Genomic DNA, 15,498 nt, shown 5'->3' with positions numbered 1-15,498 from the left:
TGCACAGTAACTTCACTTCTAATATCAAAAACCGCATTAACGGCAATTAGAAAACATCGTATACTTAGAAGCTATCGAGCTAACAGAACAACGTATCCGATGTATCGTGTTCTCAAATTATCGATTAATCGAAAGATTGAACATGTTCAGCAAAAAATCGATTGTTCTTACAAACAGAACTTGTAAACAGAATCATTAAAATTAATTTAAGCACATACAGTATCAAGGAATTGCACAGAAATATTGTAGCATGGACTGCAATCATTTTATTGAAGTTCCTCTACGTTCTGGTGGAGGAAAGAAAATGAAGAAAAGGAGAGAACTTGACGCTTTGGTTGCGCATTCCTTGACAAAAAGAGGCTCCCACCGTACTATAAATTCACAGGATAAATTGCTTTCAGTCTCCACCGATGACCTTGATGATTTCGCATGGGTAATACACTTAAACATAGCTGATTATCTGACATTTTCAACCTTATCTAATTGTATTTTTATGGGTACTTATTTAAATGTTATGTACATGTATGTATGTATGTATGTATGTGCATATGTCATGCGCCTTTGTTTTGATTTAGATGAGTGTTGCGAGCATTCGACGAAATAACAAGAAGCTAATTTATATTCGGAAGTGTGGACCCGCGCTATTCGGAATTACAACAGTCTTTTTTGTGGCTATATTATATTGGGCATACTTCGATTTACGTCAACAAATTTCCGATTATCAACAAAAATTTGAGGAAGGTAAAATAACTGAAATTTTCTATTTGCTATTTCTACAGTTGGTTCAAGAATTATGCGCCTAAGTGAACTTAGAAAACTTGCAAAATGTGGCAATAATATTTAATTATTTAATATTTTTTGGCCAACTGTATTTGCCTATTTTTATAATTATTATATTATTAAATTGAACTTACGTTTGATTGGAATAGTTTCGGCAGTGAGTAAAGTATTTCCGGATACACTTCAGCATTGGCATGAGACGACGTCGTTGCTTATAAAAAATCAGTCGTTAATCATATATCAATTGAATGATTTGACTCAAAGCGTAGAACTACTGGGTACCAATCTAAGCAGCCTTCAAGCCACTGTAAACGCACAAAGGAATTATGGCCAGGATCAAAAAATTGTTGCTGACTTTGGAGCCAAATTGGAGGCTGTTGTCACAGACATGGAAGTGGTAAAGGAACATCTTAATAACTATGTCGATGTTCAGAAAAATCTTAAACTTGAAACGGATATTATGAAGGTGAGCTTAAATATTTCTTTATATTAAATTTTTTATACTAAATATTATTTTTTAGGGCAATATAAGTCAATTGTCTACCGTTCAAGCTAATTCTTCTTCATCGACCAATTGTTCAAAGGATGTTAGCCAACTCAAAGATACTATGGAAAATACACTGAAAAATGTGAATAATCAAATTGTTAATGTCAATAACACGCTAAGCCAAACCATTAATATTCTGCACGGCGAGATAATGGAATACAAAGTGAATATATTTTGTTATATTTATTTTTTTAACTTCAATACAAATGGTTGTATTTTTCAGACAAAGTTGGAAGACCTTTTGGATCGCTTTCAGAATATTACTTCGCATGTCGCCACATTAAGTAACAATTGGCTGCAATTCAAGCAGAAAATGACAATTGTCGACGAACAATTGAGCAAATTTAATGAAAAGGTAACACAATATATTTATGGTCAGTGTATATTTTGTAAACTTTAATTTGTTGTCGCTAACTTTAAAAGCGTTTGAGCTAAGTTAAAAAGGATATTCTTCATCGTTTTAATATTCAGCAAATTGGATGAGTTATTGAAAGAGGAGATTTTATTTCTATGCACAGTACTCAAGATTATATATTATATATAATTATTTCCAATGTATTCAAATAAGTAGACGAACTTGATTAGATTAACTAAGCACGTCACTCTGATTAAGAAACCTCTTTCTTGAATTTCTTTAGCTTCAATTGAACTCTCAACGTATTTATATTTAACTAACTACTATTCTACTTTACTCTATTCTTTTTGTTTTTTCCCTTTCTCTCTTTCTTTTAATATTTTTTTTCTGCCAAATTTATTAATTTTTCTTTTAATTTTGGTATTTATTTAACTTTTGACTCCACTCACAGAGCTAATAGACACATCTGATATTTAAGAAAAATATATTCCTATTTAACAATATTTTATTGATTCATTTGCACATTGTTCAATTCTGTGCAGGTATTATAATTAACATAAATGTTCAAATATTAAAAATGTGCGCTAAATGAAAAATAATAACATTTTCCTTGTGTCTTCAAACTCGTATTTCTACTAACTTCTTATCCAGCTTATAGGAACATTTTCCTTTAAATTATTTTAATTAGAGTTCGTAGACAGCAGGTGAATCATAGACCAATTAGGTATATAAACTGAAGTAATCACAATTGCAATAATATTTATGTTTATTCAATTTCAATTATGTTGAAATCAAGAACATGTTTTGTTATCAAATTATTATATACATTTTTATTTATTTACTTTTTTATTTCTATTTAACAGAACAAAGAAAATGATTTAAAAGATCAAGTGTAACAGCAGCCAATGCATAATTAAAGACAACCACTTCAGCAGCAGCAGCAGCATTACCAGCAACTAGGACAACAACAGCAGTTAAAACAACTTTAACGACCCTGCAGCAACACCTGTAGTTGACACTACAGTTCCAGCTATGACAAAATCAACAGCAGCTGCCTGCAGAAGGTTAATCAGCATTTAAACCATTAAAGCAGTTAATTTAAAGTCAAATTGACTATGGCAGGGATAAGCAATGGATGCAGTAAGGACATCTGCAACAGCAGCAATATGAGCAGAATTATAAACTAGACACCATCAACAACAGCAAAATCATTCTTTTGATTTCGCGCCAGATGAAGAGGCTTTCAAATAATATACCAAATTGACCGGAACTTTAATATGTTGAACGCCATTGGCTGCAGCAATTAAAGTTCGTTATTTGCCGCTACAAAATCAACTTTGTATTGACCCTAGTCAAAATTAATTTGAAGGATATTTTGAATATCTGACAATGAGCAGGGTCCTGCGAGACTGTTTATGGCGGCCAGCTGACTTGCCATACGTAACGATGAAGAGTTAAGCATTTGCGGAAGTGGTGCAGAAGCAGGAGCAGAGGATAAACGACTTTCGTATGCAGCAGTTCCAGGAGACTTGCTGCTACCAGCTCTATTAAGTTAGTTATATGTCAGGACACCAAAAAAACACTACTTGAAATACAAATCGTATAAAGCATTTAGTGTATGCACATGAGCAGCACTAAGCTGATATTAATGTCTAATAATATATTGTAAATTTTGTAAATATGTTAAAGATCTTTAGTCAACGATCAATTATAAAGCTTTAAGTTCAACTTTGTTTAGTTTTATGAATGCCCATATTAGTACTTAATTTTTGTGTATTCAGCTGTCATTGACGTAATAATAATAATAGCAATTATTAAATATATAAGTTAAAAACTTTTCAGATAATGTATATATTTGTTATTCAATTCTGTCAAAAATTGTTTTCTTTGTTTATATTTATTTTAAATAAAAATACTTTTAAATTACTTTCGAAATATGCAATCAATTTAGGTGGATGTTGTTTATAGCGTGGAGAGGCAAGATTATAAAGCTGCCTGAACGAATTCAACTTGCACAAAACACGACTTGATATTTTATCCACATCTATTCAAAATTTCGGCAAATGTGAGTTAAATTTGAAGTAAAAACAACATACCTATCAAAATATAAGGTAAGGAAATAATGATTTGACTTCTAGCTTGTAGCTCAGCAGCAGACGAAATCTATGTGCGAATTTCTGTGCTCAGCAGTCAGCAATACAATCGGCATTTCATGGTGGCGGTGGCTCTACTGACTTAAGCTGTAAAGGAATTTGCAATTCGCGAAGTTGTTCTCTCCACTTCTCTCAATGCATAATTAGAGCATCTTTGCAGTATTAGTAGTGCAGTTGCGTGCGCGTCGACTGCTCTGCAGCTTGTCTTGTGCTATTATATACATATATAGTTGGCGGAGAGCACGACAATCTTAAGCTATATGCAGAAATTATTTAACTCTCTACACATTAAAAATTAACTAAAAGCTACTTCAAAAATCTACGCAACATGTGTTTTGGTAAATCAAAAATTAATATGTATATATTTTTGTTTTAATATCTTAAATTCCTAGTGAATTTTTACAATACAACGTTAGTTAACATTAGAAGATTTTAAATATAAAGAATTGGACAGAGATTTGGGAAAACGATTTAGATAGCGTTCCAGTCGAAGAAACTTAATGGATATTAGACGCTTATCAAACCACCATCCATTGATTTCATTATGCACAATGCCAGCGTCCGCTTCACTTGCGCAACGAATGTATACGCAGCAGGATTGAGTATCCAGCTGGATATCGCATATGTTGCAGTTGGATCCAACTTTTTCAAATATTGATTCGACTATCAATTGCTTCAAATTGGGCTCCTTTATTTCGGATGCATCGAACATGTGTCTAATTTTCAAGCAGGAAGTGGGCGGATTGACGATCTTATTCGAGTTATCAAAAGCAGAACTTTGCCATTTCTTTGATGTACTAAAGTCCTTGTTGCCAATGTTCTTATTAAATGTAATTGTCCGCAATTGTTCTCCATTTCGTACTATCATACCAAATAGTACACGGTTGTCGTTTGCTTCTAAGTGCTGCAGCGCTTTGTTCCACGAACTTAACAGCTTCGAGCGATTATGAGGTGGCAAAAATTTGTCCTGCAACTGATTGATTATTATCTCAGAGTTTTCTGTATGTGTACTATGATACATTAGTTCATTGATAATATCTTTCTTAAATTGTTCCGTTAAGAGTAAACTTTCTTTTTGTTTCATGCGATAAACGGTGGATAGAAAATAAATCATGAAAAATCCAGATATTGTGAGAATTACTAATCCAATAACCGTAAAAAATCGTGTCATTTTCTTTAAGATAAGGCACTTGAATGGTAGATTTGGTTCAATAAGCTCAAACGATATTGTTGGCTCTGTTGAGTTGTAGGTGGAAACAATTGTTTTTATCATCCACTGCGGATTTTGCGCAATTAGGTACTGCGTAGCTAATAGTTTATTTTGTAGATTGCCATTTTGGATCTCATTGTTCCTGCTCAATGCCTTCTTGAAGTCACTCATTTCAACCGTCGCAGAATGATCCTCGCTTATGCAATGATGTAGTCTAGCCCTTTCATTTAGATAGCCAAAGAGTTCCTTACATATATATAATGCCTTATTAAATTGATCTTCGCTAATGCACTTCACTTTCTGCGTGGAAGGACGTAGATCTTTGTCATTTACATTACATATGGTATATTTGATTTCCGTTTGTGTAATGGGGCTCAGGTCGAATTTCTTTGCCGTGTATAAAACACAAATCAATGCCAAAAATATGAATAGCGATCCAATAAGTACAGGCGGTATTATATATTGGCTAGCATCTGGTTTTTTAAGAAACGATTTCAAGTCAAACGATAGCAATTTCTGTACGATTCCGTTTCGCATCAATGTCTTTGACGAGTGTACGGAGTATCCGTCCTTAAACATGATTTTCTTCTTAATCGAAGCATCCCGAAAGCTAAGGAGTCTGTTAACAACACCTCCATCGCAGTTATTTGATTTTTCATATAGCTTATAATAGGGAGCTGGTTTCTCTGCTGGATATATCGGCTTACGGGTATGAATGCTCAAAGAATGCGGCTCATTTTCATTTTCATAATGAGACGCTATGAGCGGTGGTGGTGCATACATAGATAATCCTCCAGTTTTTCCCATGTTCTCATTTGAATCACTTCTGTGAGATAAAGAATTTAAACGTGCATTAATCTTATTGTTCTCTTGTTCCTTTTCAATTATATTCAAATTTTCCTGTACTGGAATTGCTGGATGCGTATTTTGCTTATCATTGTAGTAGAGTACATAATTATTGACTTTTACTCTTTGAAGTTTTTCTTTTTTAATATGTTTCATTAGTTTCTTGATAAGTATGGGCCTTGTTGTTTCCGTCACTGGAATATTAGGATATCCAATTTGTGCTAATTTTCTGTGTATTTCGAGGTCGCTCAGGGAATTCAAATTTTCGTCCATTTTGCTCTGAAATTAAAAAAATATATATATATATATATATAAATTTTAATTTATGATTTTCTTTATTAGGTATGAAATAATTATCCAATAGAGCAACTTAAACCGGCAGTTCAATATGGATGGGTTCTGATCCCAACCAGAATCCTGCATTCCATGCTATACTAGCAGCTCGCAGGCCACTTCAGCACTCTCATTTAATAGGATCAGTGCTCAACGGCGTGGTAGCGGTTCCGAAATCTATGAATTCTAATTATACTTTTCTTAAGTAAGGTAAACATACTTTCTCAAAACGCTTAATCTGATATATGCAAATAGAAGATAGTTTTTTTTTTATTTTTTTACATATATATGTTTTGATATTTTATAACTGTTGCATGAAACTCTTTGCCTATTCTTTCGAACTGATCGAGTTCACACAGAACTAAAATGATACCTTTTTGTAAGTGTTATGGCAGAGAAGACCATTTAATAATTAGTATTATACCATATAAAATATGTTACAAAATATGATTAAATTCTGCGCTGTAGTGAGATTCTTCTGATCTTACAGAATGCGTCAAGAATTTAGTTGACAAAAATCACTGCATTTTAAATAATTCTAAAAGTAATGGCAATGCCTACTTTTATTGCGTTTGTTACTAGTTTTAGCGTTGCATTCGACTATTGTACGGTTTTGTCGCATCTCAACTTACCAAACGCCATCAAATTCTTATTGACTATTTGCAATCAAATGTTAATTGACTAAACAACAATTAATATTTACGTTAGTGTCGGTTAGCAATTTAATGTTAATCATTAGCTTTACTTGTTAAAAAATACATTACTTTAATATATAATTATCTTAGCTCCTTAATGATCGGATAAGTTGAGATATTAACTATTAAACCAATACAATAAATTCCGAAACTATATTAGAGATGCTCGATATGATTCGATTTTTAATAAAATATCGATGTATATACGTAAACAGTTCGATATATCGCATCATAATGCCTATTTAACACATGACTATGTAAATGTTTCTATGGGTCATACTAAAGTAAATTTATGTAAACGACTTCATATTTAAAACTAAATTCGACATTGACGGGGCTTTAATACTATTGTGTACTAATTTTAAATTCATTTAAAGTTGCATACATATTAAAATAGTAAACTGGGGTAGTAACTTCATCAATTAATTTAAATGGATCTCTACAATTTATATCTGCATTTAATCCCAATCTATAAATGCATATTACATTATTATTACACCTTTTAATAATTTTTTTCATTTTAGTATCTTGGTGTTGCCTAGGAGGAAAACAGTCTATGATATCGATCAATTTTAACAATCAGCATCCCAATCGAAAGTGGCCAGCACTAGAAGAATACAAATAAAATACGTGTCATCTCATCTCTAGTTTAGAACATTGTATACTCGGAAAACGACCAAATATTTTTAAAAACATATGTCTCAATAAATGAGAGCTAGCTTTCATTTGATCAAGAACTTTGAATCTCTCAGCAAAGTAAATAAACATTCATGTTGAAATGACACTATACAAATGTGTTTCCTGCATACTTCTGTGGAATATCATAGCAGCCTTTGCGCTGGTGGATCGCCAATTGCACACGTATTCAGCAGATGGAAGGAATTATGGCAAAGATAAAACCGAGAGCCTGACTGGTTCATTTCCATTCCTCATGCCATCGGTTTCTCCAAAAACTGTAAGAAACAAAATAATTGACGTTGTAAAGTTCATATAGACCCAGCCAAACAATTATTATCACTGCTGCGCGCGTATATTTATGTATGTATATGTGTGTATTCATGCATGTATATATGTATGTGAATAGATAAGAATTTTGTCCGTCCGAGCATAAGTGAAAATCGATTTTTTAAAAAATAAAATCTAAAAATGAAATTTTCCTGGCTTGTTTCGACAAAACGACAAACCTTACCATATGGATGTGAACCCCCATCTCGTACGTTCGAATTTTCTCTTATCACTGCGTAGATAACATATTGACACTGGTTGAAATAGTACTCAACAATTTATTACTAAAACAATCTATGCAAAATCAGTTAATTATAGCTAAATATTGTGTTTTGAAACATATGTCATTCACTAACTTACTTCATTTTATTTACCAATCACACAACTTTAGCATATTTGTTGTGGCCTTCGTCAATTTACTTGCACAATATGTTTCATGTTAGGTCAGACACGAGTAAACTTGACTGTTTACTCGTGGGCAATTGAACCCTTTATTTTATTAGCTAAAATATAATCAGAGCTATGAGTTTTGAATTCTTCAAAATAAGAGGTATACTACATGCCCTCCAGGCTGATTCATAGAGTTGTAGCAAATGATTCAAAGATTATATATATTATTTCAAGTAAAGAAAATTACGAAAAATCTGTTAAAAAGTTAGCCTTTAATACGTATTATATACAATATTTATATTTTGCAATCAAAAAGATTTGCTTGACCTAAAAGATTTAGTAAAGAAAAGGTGACGAGTTTTTTCACACCTGTTAACAATTTATACAAATAAAAAATATTAAGTTCACATATGATTAATTAACAAATACAATGATATCATTATTTTATAGCCGGATTTGTATTTATGTACCCCTATCAAAGTTGATCCAACAACGTCGTATTATATTGGTACGTTTAAATGATAAATGTTTGCTTTTCTGCGGAGTTTTAATCAAAATCATTTGTATTGTGATTAAAGTTGGTTACAAGCCAAACGCAACTATGAACACGGCACATCATATGCTACTTTATGGATGCGGTGAGCCAGGAAATACAAAACTAACTTGGTAAGTATCTTCGTCTAAGGTACAATCAATAATATTTGTACATAAAAAGTCCTGAATATGAATAGAAATTTAAATTTGTAAACATTTGTTATCACAGGAACTGTGGAGAAATGTCTAAATCCACTGAGGAAGAGTCAGGTAGCCCTTGTGGACCACAGTCACATTCGCAGGTTTGTTGATTTACAAAAACATTGTACATTTAGGAATGTAATCTACTCCGTCCTCGGTGTTCCAAATCCGTCTTATAATTAGGTTGGGGCTTATTAAATTATTTTGCTCATGAATGAATGGTGGAATTTGCCATATGTAGTCTTACTGTTTATTATTATTGTATACTTTTCTCAAAAGATATTATATGCCTGGGCAAGAGATGCCCCTAGACTGGATCTACCTTCGGGTGTGGGGTTCAAAGTAGGCAAGAATTCGCAAACAAAATATTTGGTCTTGCAAGTGCATTACGCTCACGTTGATCAATTCAAAGGTATGGTTATTTATACTAAAAAATATATATTCAATTGCTTTAAATTAAATTGTTATTGTTTCACTTAGATGGTTCCACTGACGATTCGGGCATATTTTTGCAATACACGGAAAAACCGTTAGTGCATTGTGTTCGTATCAAATAAGCAACGATTTATTTTATTTTATTACCTTTCACAGTCTAACAAAATTAGCTGGTACCTTGCTTTTGGGTACCGATGGCATTATTCCGCCAATGAAGACAGAACATATGGAAGCCGCCTGTGAGATAACTGAAAATAAAACGATTCATCCTTTCGCATATCGTACGCATACCCATGGCTTGGGCAAAGTAGTATCTGGATATAGGGTTCGGTCCAATGCTCAGGGAGTTCAAGAATGGACACTACTTGGAAAGAGGGATCCGCTGACACCTCAAATGTTTTATAATGTTGAGAACAATTCGCCAATCGTAGCGGGTGACTTTGTCGCTGCCAGATGTACTATGAAAAGCACACGACATCGCGTAACAGAAATTGGGTAAGAATATATATACAATTTATATTATTATGTACAGACATGCAATATAGCTTCAGCCTAAAATAGAATTATTATTATGTCTAATAAATGTTTATACATCTGTTTTATTTAAAGCCCAACAAACGAAGACGAAATGTGCAATTTTTACCTTATGTACTACGTAGATGAAGGTGAACCCCTGGATATGAAATATTGCTTTAGTCAAGGCCCGCCCAATTACTACTGGGACAATCCCGATACCGGACTACATAACATTCCTGATCAAGATGCCAGCATCTTGTAAAGTTATAGCTCTCTCCAGTTTATCATAAACTAAAAAGTGTACATTTAGTTTTCTGGATTAATTTGACTGTAATCTGTTTATTTATGTTTGGTAAATTTAGATGTTGAACGTCATATTGTTAAACACTAAATCAACTTATATATAATTTTAGCATTAGAACCAAATATTGAATGTACGACATATAATATACACGTGTACCTATAATACAGCTTGTGTTTCTTATTGGGTATTGGGAGTTGCAGAAAGTGATTCATAGAATAACTTTTTGCTGTACTAGTACCCTCTTCCTTCGGTTTCTGCTACACTACCTCCTCCCTTCCGTCTTCCTGCGCTCCTAATCCTCCTTTCGTATATGGCTTCAATTAAAACAAATGATATAAAATTTACTTTTTGCGTTTTTTCTACAAATTGTTGTTGTTTTTATAACATGATGAATATTTTTTTGGTTTGGAACCACTGTGCGAATTCAATATTTACTAAAAATCAAACGGAAAAATTCGTATTCTTCGATATATTTCAAACATCCCTAAATCACTTCTATTCATCGCCATAAGCTGCGCAAAATCAGCCTTTTGCGCTGCGAGTTGATTTAATCGAATTGTTCCAATAAAATAAATATAACAACAGCTACAGACTGAAGTAGCGGAAATGTTTACAAAGTTTTAAATTTTCGTTTTTTTCTGATCGGGAAAAAGAAATAAAACAAAAAAGTGCAAATTGTTTTTTAATATTTATGTATGTATGTTTTATATTGAAATATTGGACTTCAGTTGTGCAGAACAATCATATATACAATTTTATGTATAATATATAATTTATATAGTGAAAAGAGCAAAAGATTTTTATTTGAATTAGCAATAAAAACCGCTTTACGCATATTTACATACAACTTTTGTTTATTATTCTATGATTTATCATGTTTTCCAAACTGTGCCTAGCAACCAATAACAAAGCAGCGAAATATTGATTTGTCGAGCATACGAACTCGTCCTGACGTCTTTTTGCATTTTCTTTATTGTGCAAATTTATAAAGAATATACAATTGGCGACTTGTGTCGAAATTTGGATAAGCAAAGCTTACAAAAGATGGCTAATAGCTAAAATCTTTTAGTTACTGGTTTACGAAATACATATATTAGATCTTCGTCAGATTAGCCGACTTTAAGAGTGCTTAAAAAGGTCAAATAATTTACGATTTGTATGAGAAGCTTTCACTCTCACTCTCTCTCTAGACACTCATAAAAAGGGTGGAAATTGGGTAAAGATTTGGAATATGCCAAAGGGCAGGATTCTTATAAAATTAGTTCCATCATGCAAACTAATTATTACCTTACTGAAATCTAAATTATTATAAAGTTAATTGAAAACATCTTAGCTGCTTGGATTTTGTACTTTTTGGTTTGTTTCTGTTCTGCAAATATATATATTCCTGTAATCCATGATTATTCTTGCACTGATTCCGTGAAAGATAAAGCCTATTCTGTCTACAATAATATTTATGTCAGGGCGAACTATAGCAAAGGTCAACAGTTACCGCTTTGCAAAATTTGAAGAGCTGTTAAAGCATAGCCATAATTATATAGATAAGCATTTTTACCAGCTTAAATATGTGCTACTTAAACTCTGATAATCTCAGTGGAAGAGCAACTTGAGATTACAGCCAAAAACACAACCAATTTAGCTGCGTGTTTCTATTGCATGCGCTTTCCCACCTATATGCTCGCTGGTTAGTGCTTAGTATGAACTTAACTTGTACGATTATTAATCGGACTGTTTTCTGTATGCAGCTGCCTTATCTTTGAAAGCGACTGTCTGTATCAAGCAGGATGGCAGAAAGTACGGATAATGAATACATAGGCCGGTGAGTGTCTGGATAACTTTATGAAGGCCAAATCCTTATATAAATGGGAATTTGAAATTATTTTCGTTAAGCCTCAAACTTCCAGCGCCAATGTTATCCAGAAAGAAAATCAGTGTTTGGTCCGTACTCAAGAACTGCATTGGAAAGGACTTGAGCAAGATAACCATGCCAGTCGAGCTGAATGAACCGCTAAGCTTCCTGCAACGAATCTGTGAATATATGGAGTATGCCAATGTCTTGACCCACGCTGCCCACCAAGATAATTCAGTAGATCGCATGAAATATGTGGCAGGCAAGTAAAAATTATATATATCTATAAAATAGATTTAGAGCTTATCGAAATCGCTCTTCAATCTTCAGCATTTGCTGTATCCGCCTTGGCGTCTAACTTGGACCGCCTGGGCAAGCCATTCAATCCAATACTTGGCGAAACATACGAGCTGCAACGAGATGATTATCGCATTGTTTGCGAGCAAGTTTCGCACCATCCACCGATATCTGCATTTCATGCGGAATCCAATGATTTTAATTTTTACGGTTCAATAAATCCGAAAATTAAATTCAGCGGCAAAAACGTTGAAATACGTCCAACTGGAGTTGTTACTGTGGAGTTTCCAAAGTGAGTATAAAGGATTTTCATTAGAATTTATATGCAAATCTATTGAAAAGTAAGAATAATGCAGATAGCTTGAGTCACTTGAGTCACAAAGAGCGCAAAAAGTTGAAGAAATTACAAAACAGAAAGAAATGCTGCAAGCTCCCCGAGGCATAAGTCTTTCAAATAATTAATGAACTGAAGTGACTAGACCCTTGGGAGCATCTCGCCGGAACGCGAACAAAGCAATGAACTATTTAAAGCTAAGTGACAAATCACTTTGGCATCTCTGCATGGTTTTTTCCTTAATTGAAACTCATGATAAATTGGAAATCGTCTGCACAGCTGGATATCAACCAACATCGCACAGTATTTGGTAATCTATATGATATACCACCATCGATAAAGACAATCCTAAAAAGTTTTGAGCCTGCCTTATATATAAAATAGTTTTCCTATTTCTTAAATTTTTAATTTTTTTTTTTAAATTTTCCTCTTTTATTAAAAAACAAAAATTGCATAGGAAATGTTGGTATTTCAGTTTGTTTAATCGTCCTATAAGAATTTCGATATTAAATACTTTTTCGAATTATCATAAAGGAATTCTGAAATATTTCAATCATCATCAATCAAGCAGTTCAATAATTCTTCCGAATTTCTCAATAAGTTCGATTCTTTCAGTCTTCAGTACTTATAAATATATATTTATTAAATATATATAATTCTCAGATGGAACGAAACATATACATGGAGCAATGTCAATTGTTGTGTGCACAATATTATTGTCGGAAAACTTTGGATCGAACAATATGGAACAATAGAGATAACAAATCATTCCACTGGGCATGTTGCAACTTTAACCTTCAAATCATCAGGCCTCTCAGACAAAGATCTCTACAGGGTAGAGGGTTTTGTGAAGGATGAAAAGTAAATACATTAAATGCGAGGTTGAGCTGAAAAGTTGTCGAGTTTAGATAGAATAGAGATGGCAAATTATTTATACAAGCTTCAAAACTTTTCAGGCAGCCCTCGCATATGTTTTAAATCTAAAATCTGTTAAGCTAGAAATGTTCGCATTTAAATGTTTTTTTACAGTCAGCAAAAAATTCTATTTCTCTATGGAAAATGGACAAAGTTCTTGAAATGCTGCTCAATGGAAGACTACGAGGAGCACATGCAACAGGAGAAGAAATTTGAGGAAGAGAAACATTGTAATGCCTCACATAATGCAACTCAAGGCAAAATGTTTTCCAAATTGAATAGCTTTAAGTTGGATTCCTTCCGAAGTTTATCTCTGCAGGAGGTAAGAATCAATTGGAAGAGAGAGAAAATTGGTTAAACTTCTTATAACTTTTAGGATAAGGAATTCACACACAGTGATACCAACGATGGGCTGCCCAGAAGTGATTCAGACATGAGTCTGAACTTGCCCAATTCTATTTTGCTATGGAGCTGTAGGCCAAGGCCTGCAAATAGCAGCGAGGTAATAAGATCCTTTAAGACCATTTAAATTAAAATATTGTAATTCTCGAATTGTTTACATTTTACTTAATATTCGAAGATTTTTCATGTATATAAGGTTAAAAGAACATTCAAATTATATAGTCAATATTAATGTAAATACTACTTTATGCTACTATATACTACTATATATTACTATATACTACTATATACTACTATATACTACTATATACTACTATTTCCTATTATATACTACTAAAGTCAAGTTATTCTAAAACATATATATACAAATTTAATTCATAATTAATTTTCGATTCATTTAACATTTTGTGAAGCAGCACCTGAACCTGAACAATTGTAATATACTAATCCTCGATAAAAATTACTTCATATTCCATGCATTTTTTTTAGTATTATCATTTCACTAACTTCGCTCTGCAATTGAATGTAATGGAGTCTAATATGAAACCACCAGATACCCTTTGCCCCACCGACGCACGATTACGACCCGATATATTATGTTTGGAGCAGGGCGATTTAGATGGAGCATCTAAGGAAAAGACCCGATTGGAAAAACAGCAGAGAGACTACAGAAAACAAGAAAAGTTGACCAGCTTGGATGAGTTTGGTCCAAGGTAACATTTAAATATGACTAAAATAAATCATGAAAAAGATTTTATACATGTATATTTCGCAGATGGTTTAAGAAGGCTTACAGCCCGTATACAAAGAGTGAGGCTTGGCTCTATAATGGCAACTACTGGGATCGCGACTATAAGGATGTTAATGCTATTTTTTAAAAGCAAATGTATATAGTACCTATAGTAGCCGTTATAATGTATCGTACAAAATAAAGTTTATGTGAGTTATTTAGTAGAATTAATCTTTTAGAGAATTTTTAATATCTTCCAAAATTGTTGCATTTTTTTGCTTTTCAGGTACGGCAATGTAACAATATAATGTGAAATTTATATAAAATGTTTCGCTATAGTAATATATTTTGAAAATGAATAGATATAATTGGGTATTTACAAGATAATAATTCACTACTTAGTTCTGGGTTCATACATAGACCTACATATATACTAGAGCAGCAGGTCGTGGTTCGAACTCAGGATACATACCTGTTAGCTCACGATATACACCTGACGTGTGAAAGGTTGAGATATCAAAAGCAAGAAAGTGCACTTATAGTTTTTAATTATTATTTCACATCTTATTTTATTAAGCAGTTCGTTGATTTCCTCCTACTTAGCAAACTGTCACTCGGCGGAAAATGCATAATACAAGAGTACAAAGACATATGTAAGTGTGTGTGT

At 32.9% G+C, this 15,498-nt stretch overlaps 4 protein-coding genes across 7 annotated transcripts; 3 read left to right on the top strand and 1 right to left on the bottom strand.

Moving 5' to 3' along the window:
• The first annotated feature begins 149 nt into the window (after window positions 1–149).
• On the top strand, window positions 150–3,429 carry LOC111600066. The gene is made up of 6 exons (XM_023315996.2): window positions 150–433; window positions 576–741; window positions 930–1,246; window positions 1,302–1,490; window positions 1,551–1,682; window positions 2,546–3,429. Exons 1-6 carry the CDS (start codon window positions 251–253, stop codon window positions 2,576–2,578), a joined length of 1,020 nt encoding a protein of 339 aa, XP_023171764.2. The 5' UTR covers window positions 150–250; the 3' UTR covers window positions 2,579–3,429.
• Window positions 3,430–4,180: 751 nt separating this feature from the next.
• On the bottom strand, window positions 4,181–7,089 carry LOC111600104 (inner nuclear membrane protein Man1). Of its 3 annotated transcripts, none has more exons than XM_023316066.2 (2): window positions 6,989–7,089; window positions 4,181–6,170 (listed from the first exon to the last, which is right to left on the bottom strand). In XM_023316066.2, the coding sequence occupies exon 2, from the start codon at window positions 6,162–6,164 to the stop codon at window positions 4,248–4,250; it is 1,917 nt and encodes a 638-aa protein (XP_023171834.2). In that variant the 5' UTR covers window positions 6,165–6,170; window positions 6,989–7,089; the 3' UTR covers window positions 4,181–4,247. The 3 variants fall into 3 exon arrangements, with proteins under 3 accessions (XP_023171834.2, XP_023171833.2, XP_023171835.2); XM_023316065.2 differs by lacking the exon at window positions 6,989–7,089 and adding an exon at window positions 6,857–6,973; XM_023316067.2 differs by lacking the exon at window positions 6,989–7,089 and adding an exon at window positions 6,598–6,749.
• A 406-nt stretch (window positions 7,090–7,495) lies between these two features.
• LOC111600106 (peptidylglycine alpha-hydroxylating monooxygenase) lies at window positions 7,496–10,449 on the top strand. The gene is made up of 8 exons (XM_023316068.2): window positions 7,496–7,874; window positions 8,765–8,822; window positions 8,893–8,980; window positions 9,078–9,150; window positions 9,329–9,461; window positions 9,530–9,578; window positions 9,641–9,979; window positions 10,094–10,449. Exons 1-8 carry the CDS (start codon window positions 7,698–7,700, stop codon window positions 10,260–10,262), a joined length of 1,086 nt encoding a protein of 361 aa, XP_023171836.1. The 5' UTR covers window positions 7,496–7,697; the 3' UTR covers window positions 10,263–10,449.
• A 1,278-nt stretch (window positions 10,450–11,727) lies between these two features.
• On the top strand, window positions 11,728–15,004 carry LOC111600077 (oxysterol-binding protein-related protein 2). 2 transcript variants are annotated; one of them, XM_023316016.2, is made up of 9 exons: window positions 11,728–11,988; window positions 12,050–12,123; window positions 12,195–12,415; window positions 12,484–12,742; window positions 13,448–13,645; window positions 13,814–14,021; window positions 14,076–14,201; window positions 14,591–14,814; window positions 14,877–15,004. In XM_023316016.2, the coding sequence occupies exons 2-9, from the start codon at window positions 12,089–12,091 to the stop codon at window positions 14,977–14,979; spliced, it is 1,374 nt and encodes a 457-aa protein (XP_023171784.2). In that variant the 5' UTR covers window positions 11,728–11,988; window positions 12,050–12,088; the 3' UTR covers window positions 14,980–15,004. The 2 variants fall into 2 exon arrangements, with proteins under 2 accessions (XP_023171784.2, XP_023171785.2); XM_023316017.2 differs by lacking the exon at window positions 14,877–15,004 and having other exon boundaries at window positions 14,655–14,803.
• Window positions 15,005–15,498: the final 494 nt, after the last annotated feature.

Source organism: Drosophila hydei, unplaced genomic scaffold, assembly GCF_003285905.1.
Source record: "Drosophila hydei strain 15085-1641.00,03,60 unplaced genomic scaffold, DhydRS2 tig00008130-arrow-arrow-pilon, whole genome shotgun sequence".
Taxonomy (NCBI): Eukaryota; Metazoa; Arthropoda; class Insecta; order Diptera; family Drosophilidae; genus Drosophila; species Drosophila hydei.
Note: the sequence above shows the minus strand (reverse complement) of the source record. Positions and strands in the feature narration are given on the sequence as shown.

What these genes read in the sequence shown, in the direction of transcription:
- LOC111600066 (XM_023315996.2), top strand. Translation starts at nt 251, where the DNA reads ATGGACTGCAATCATTTTATTGAAGTTCCTCTACGTTCTGGTGGAGGA. An exon ending in TCAACAAAAATTTGAGGAAG is followed by an intron (nt 742 to 929) that starts GTAAAATAACTG and finishes TGATTGGAATAG; the next exon opens with TTTCGGCAGTGAGTAAAGTA. An exon ending in TTGAAACGGATATTATGAAG is followed by an intron (nt 1,247 to 1,301) that starts GTGAGCTTAAAT and finishes ATTATTTTTTAG; the next exon opens with GGCAATATAAGTCAATTGTC.
- LOC111600104 (XM_023316066.2), bottom strand. Translation starts at nt 6,164, where the DNA reads ATGGACGAAAATTTGAATTCCCTGAGCGACCTCGAAATACACAGAAAA.
- LOC111600106 (XM_023316068.2), top strand. Translation starts at nt 7,698, where the DNA reads ATGACACTATACAAATGTGTTTCCTGCATACTTCTGTGGAATATCATA. An exon ending in GACCACAGTCACATTCGCAG is followed by an intron (nt 9,151 to 9,328) that starts GTTTGTTGATTT and finishes TTTTCTCAAAAG; the next exon opens with ATATTATATGCCTGGGCAAG. An exon ending in CATCGCGTAACAGAAATTGG is followed by an intron (nt 9,980 to 10,093) that starts GTAAGAATATAT and finishes TTTTATTTAAAG; the next exon opens with CCCAACAAACGAAGACGAAA.
- LOC111600077 (XM_023316016.2), top strand. Translation starts at nt 12,089, where the DNA reads ATGGCAGAAAGTACGGATAATGAATACATAGGCCG. An exon ending in GTTACTGTGGAGTTTCCAAA is followed by an intron (nt 12,743 to 13,447) that starts GTGAGTATAAAG and finishes TATAATTCTCAG; the next exon opens with ATGGAACGAAACATATACAT. An exon ending in GGCCTGCAAATAGCAGCGAG is followed by an intron (nt 14,202 to 14,590) that starts GTAATAAGATCC and finishes CATTTTTTTTAG; the next exon opens with TATTATCATTTCACTAACTT.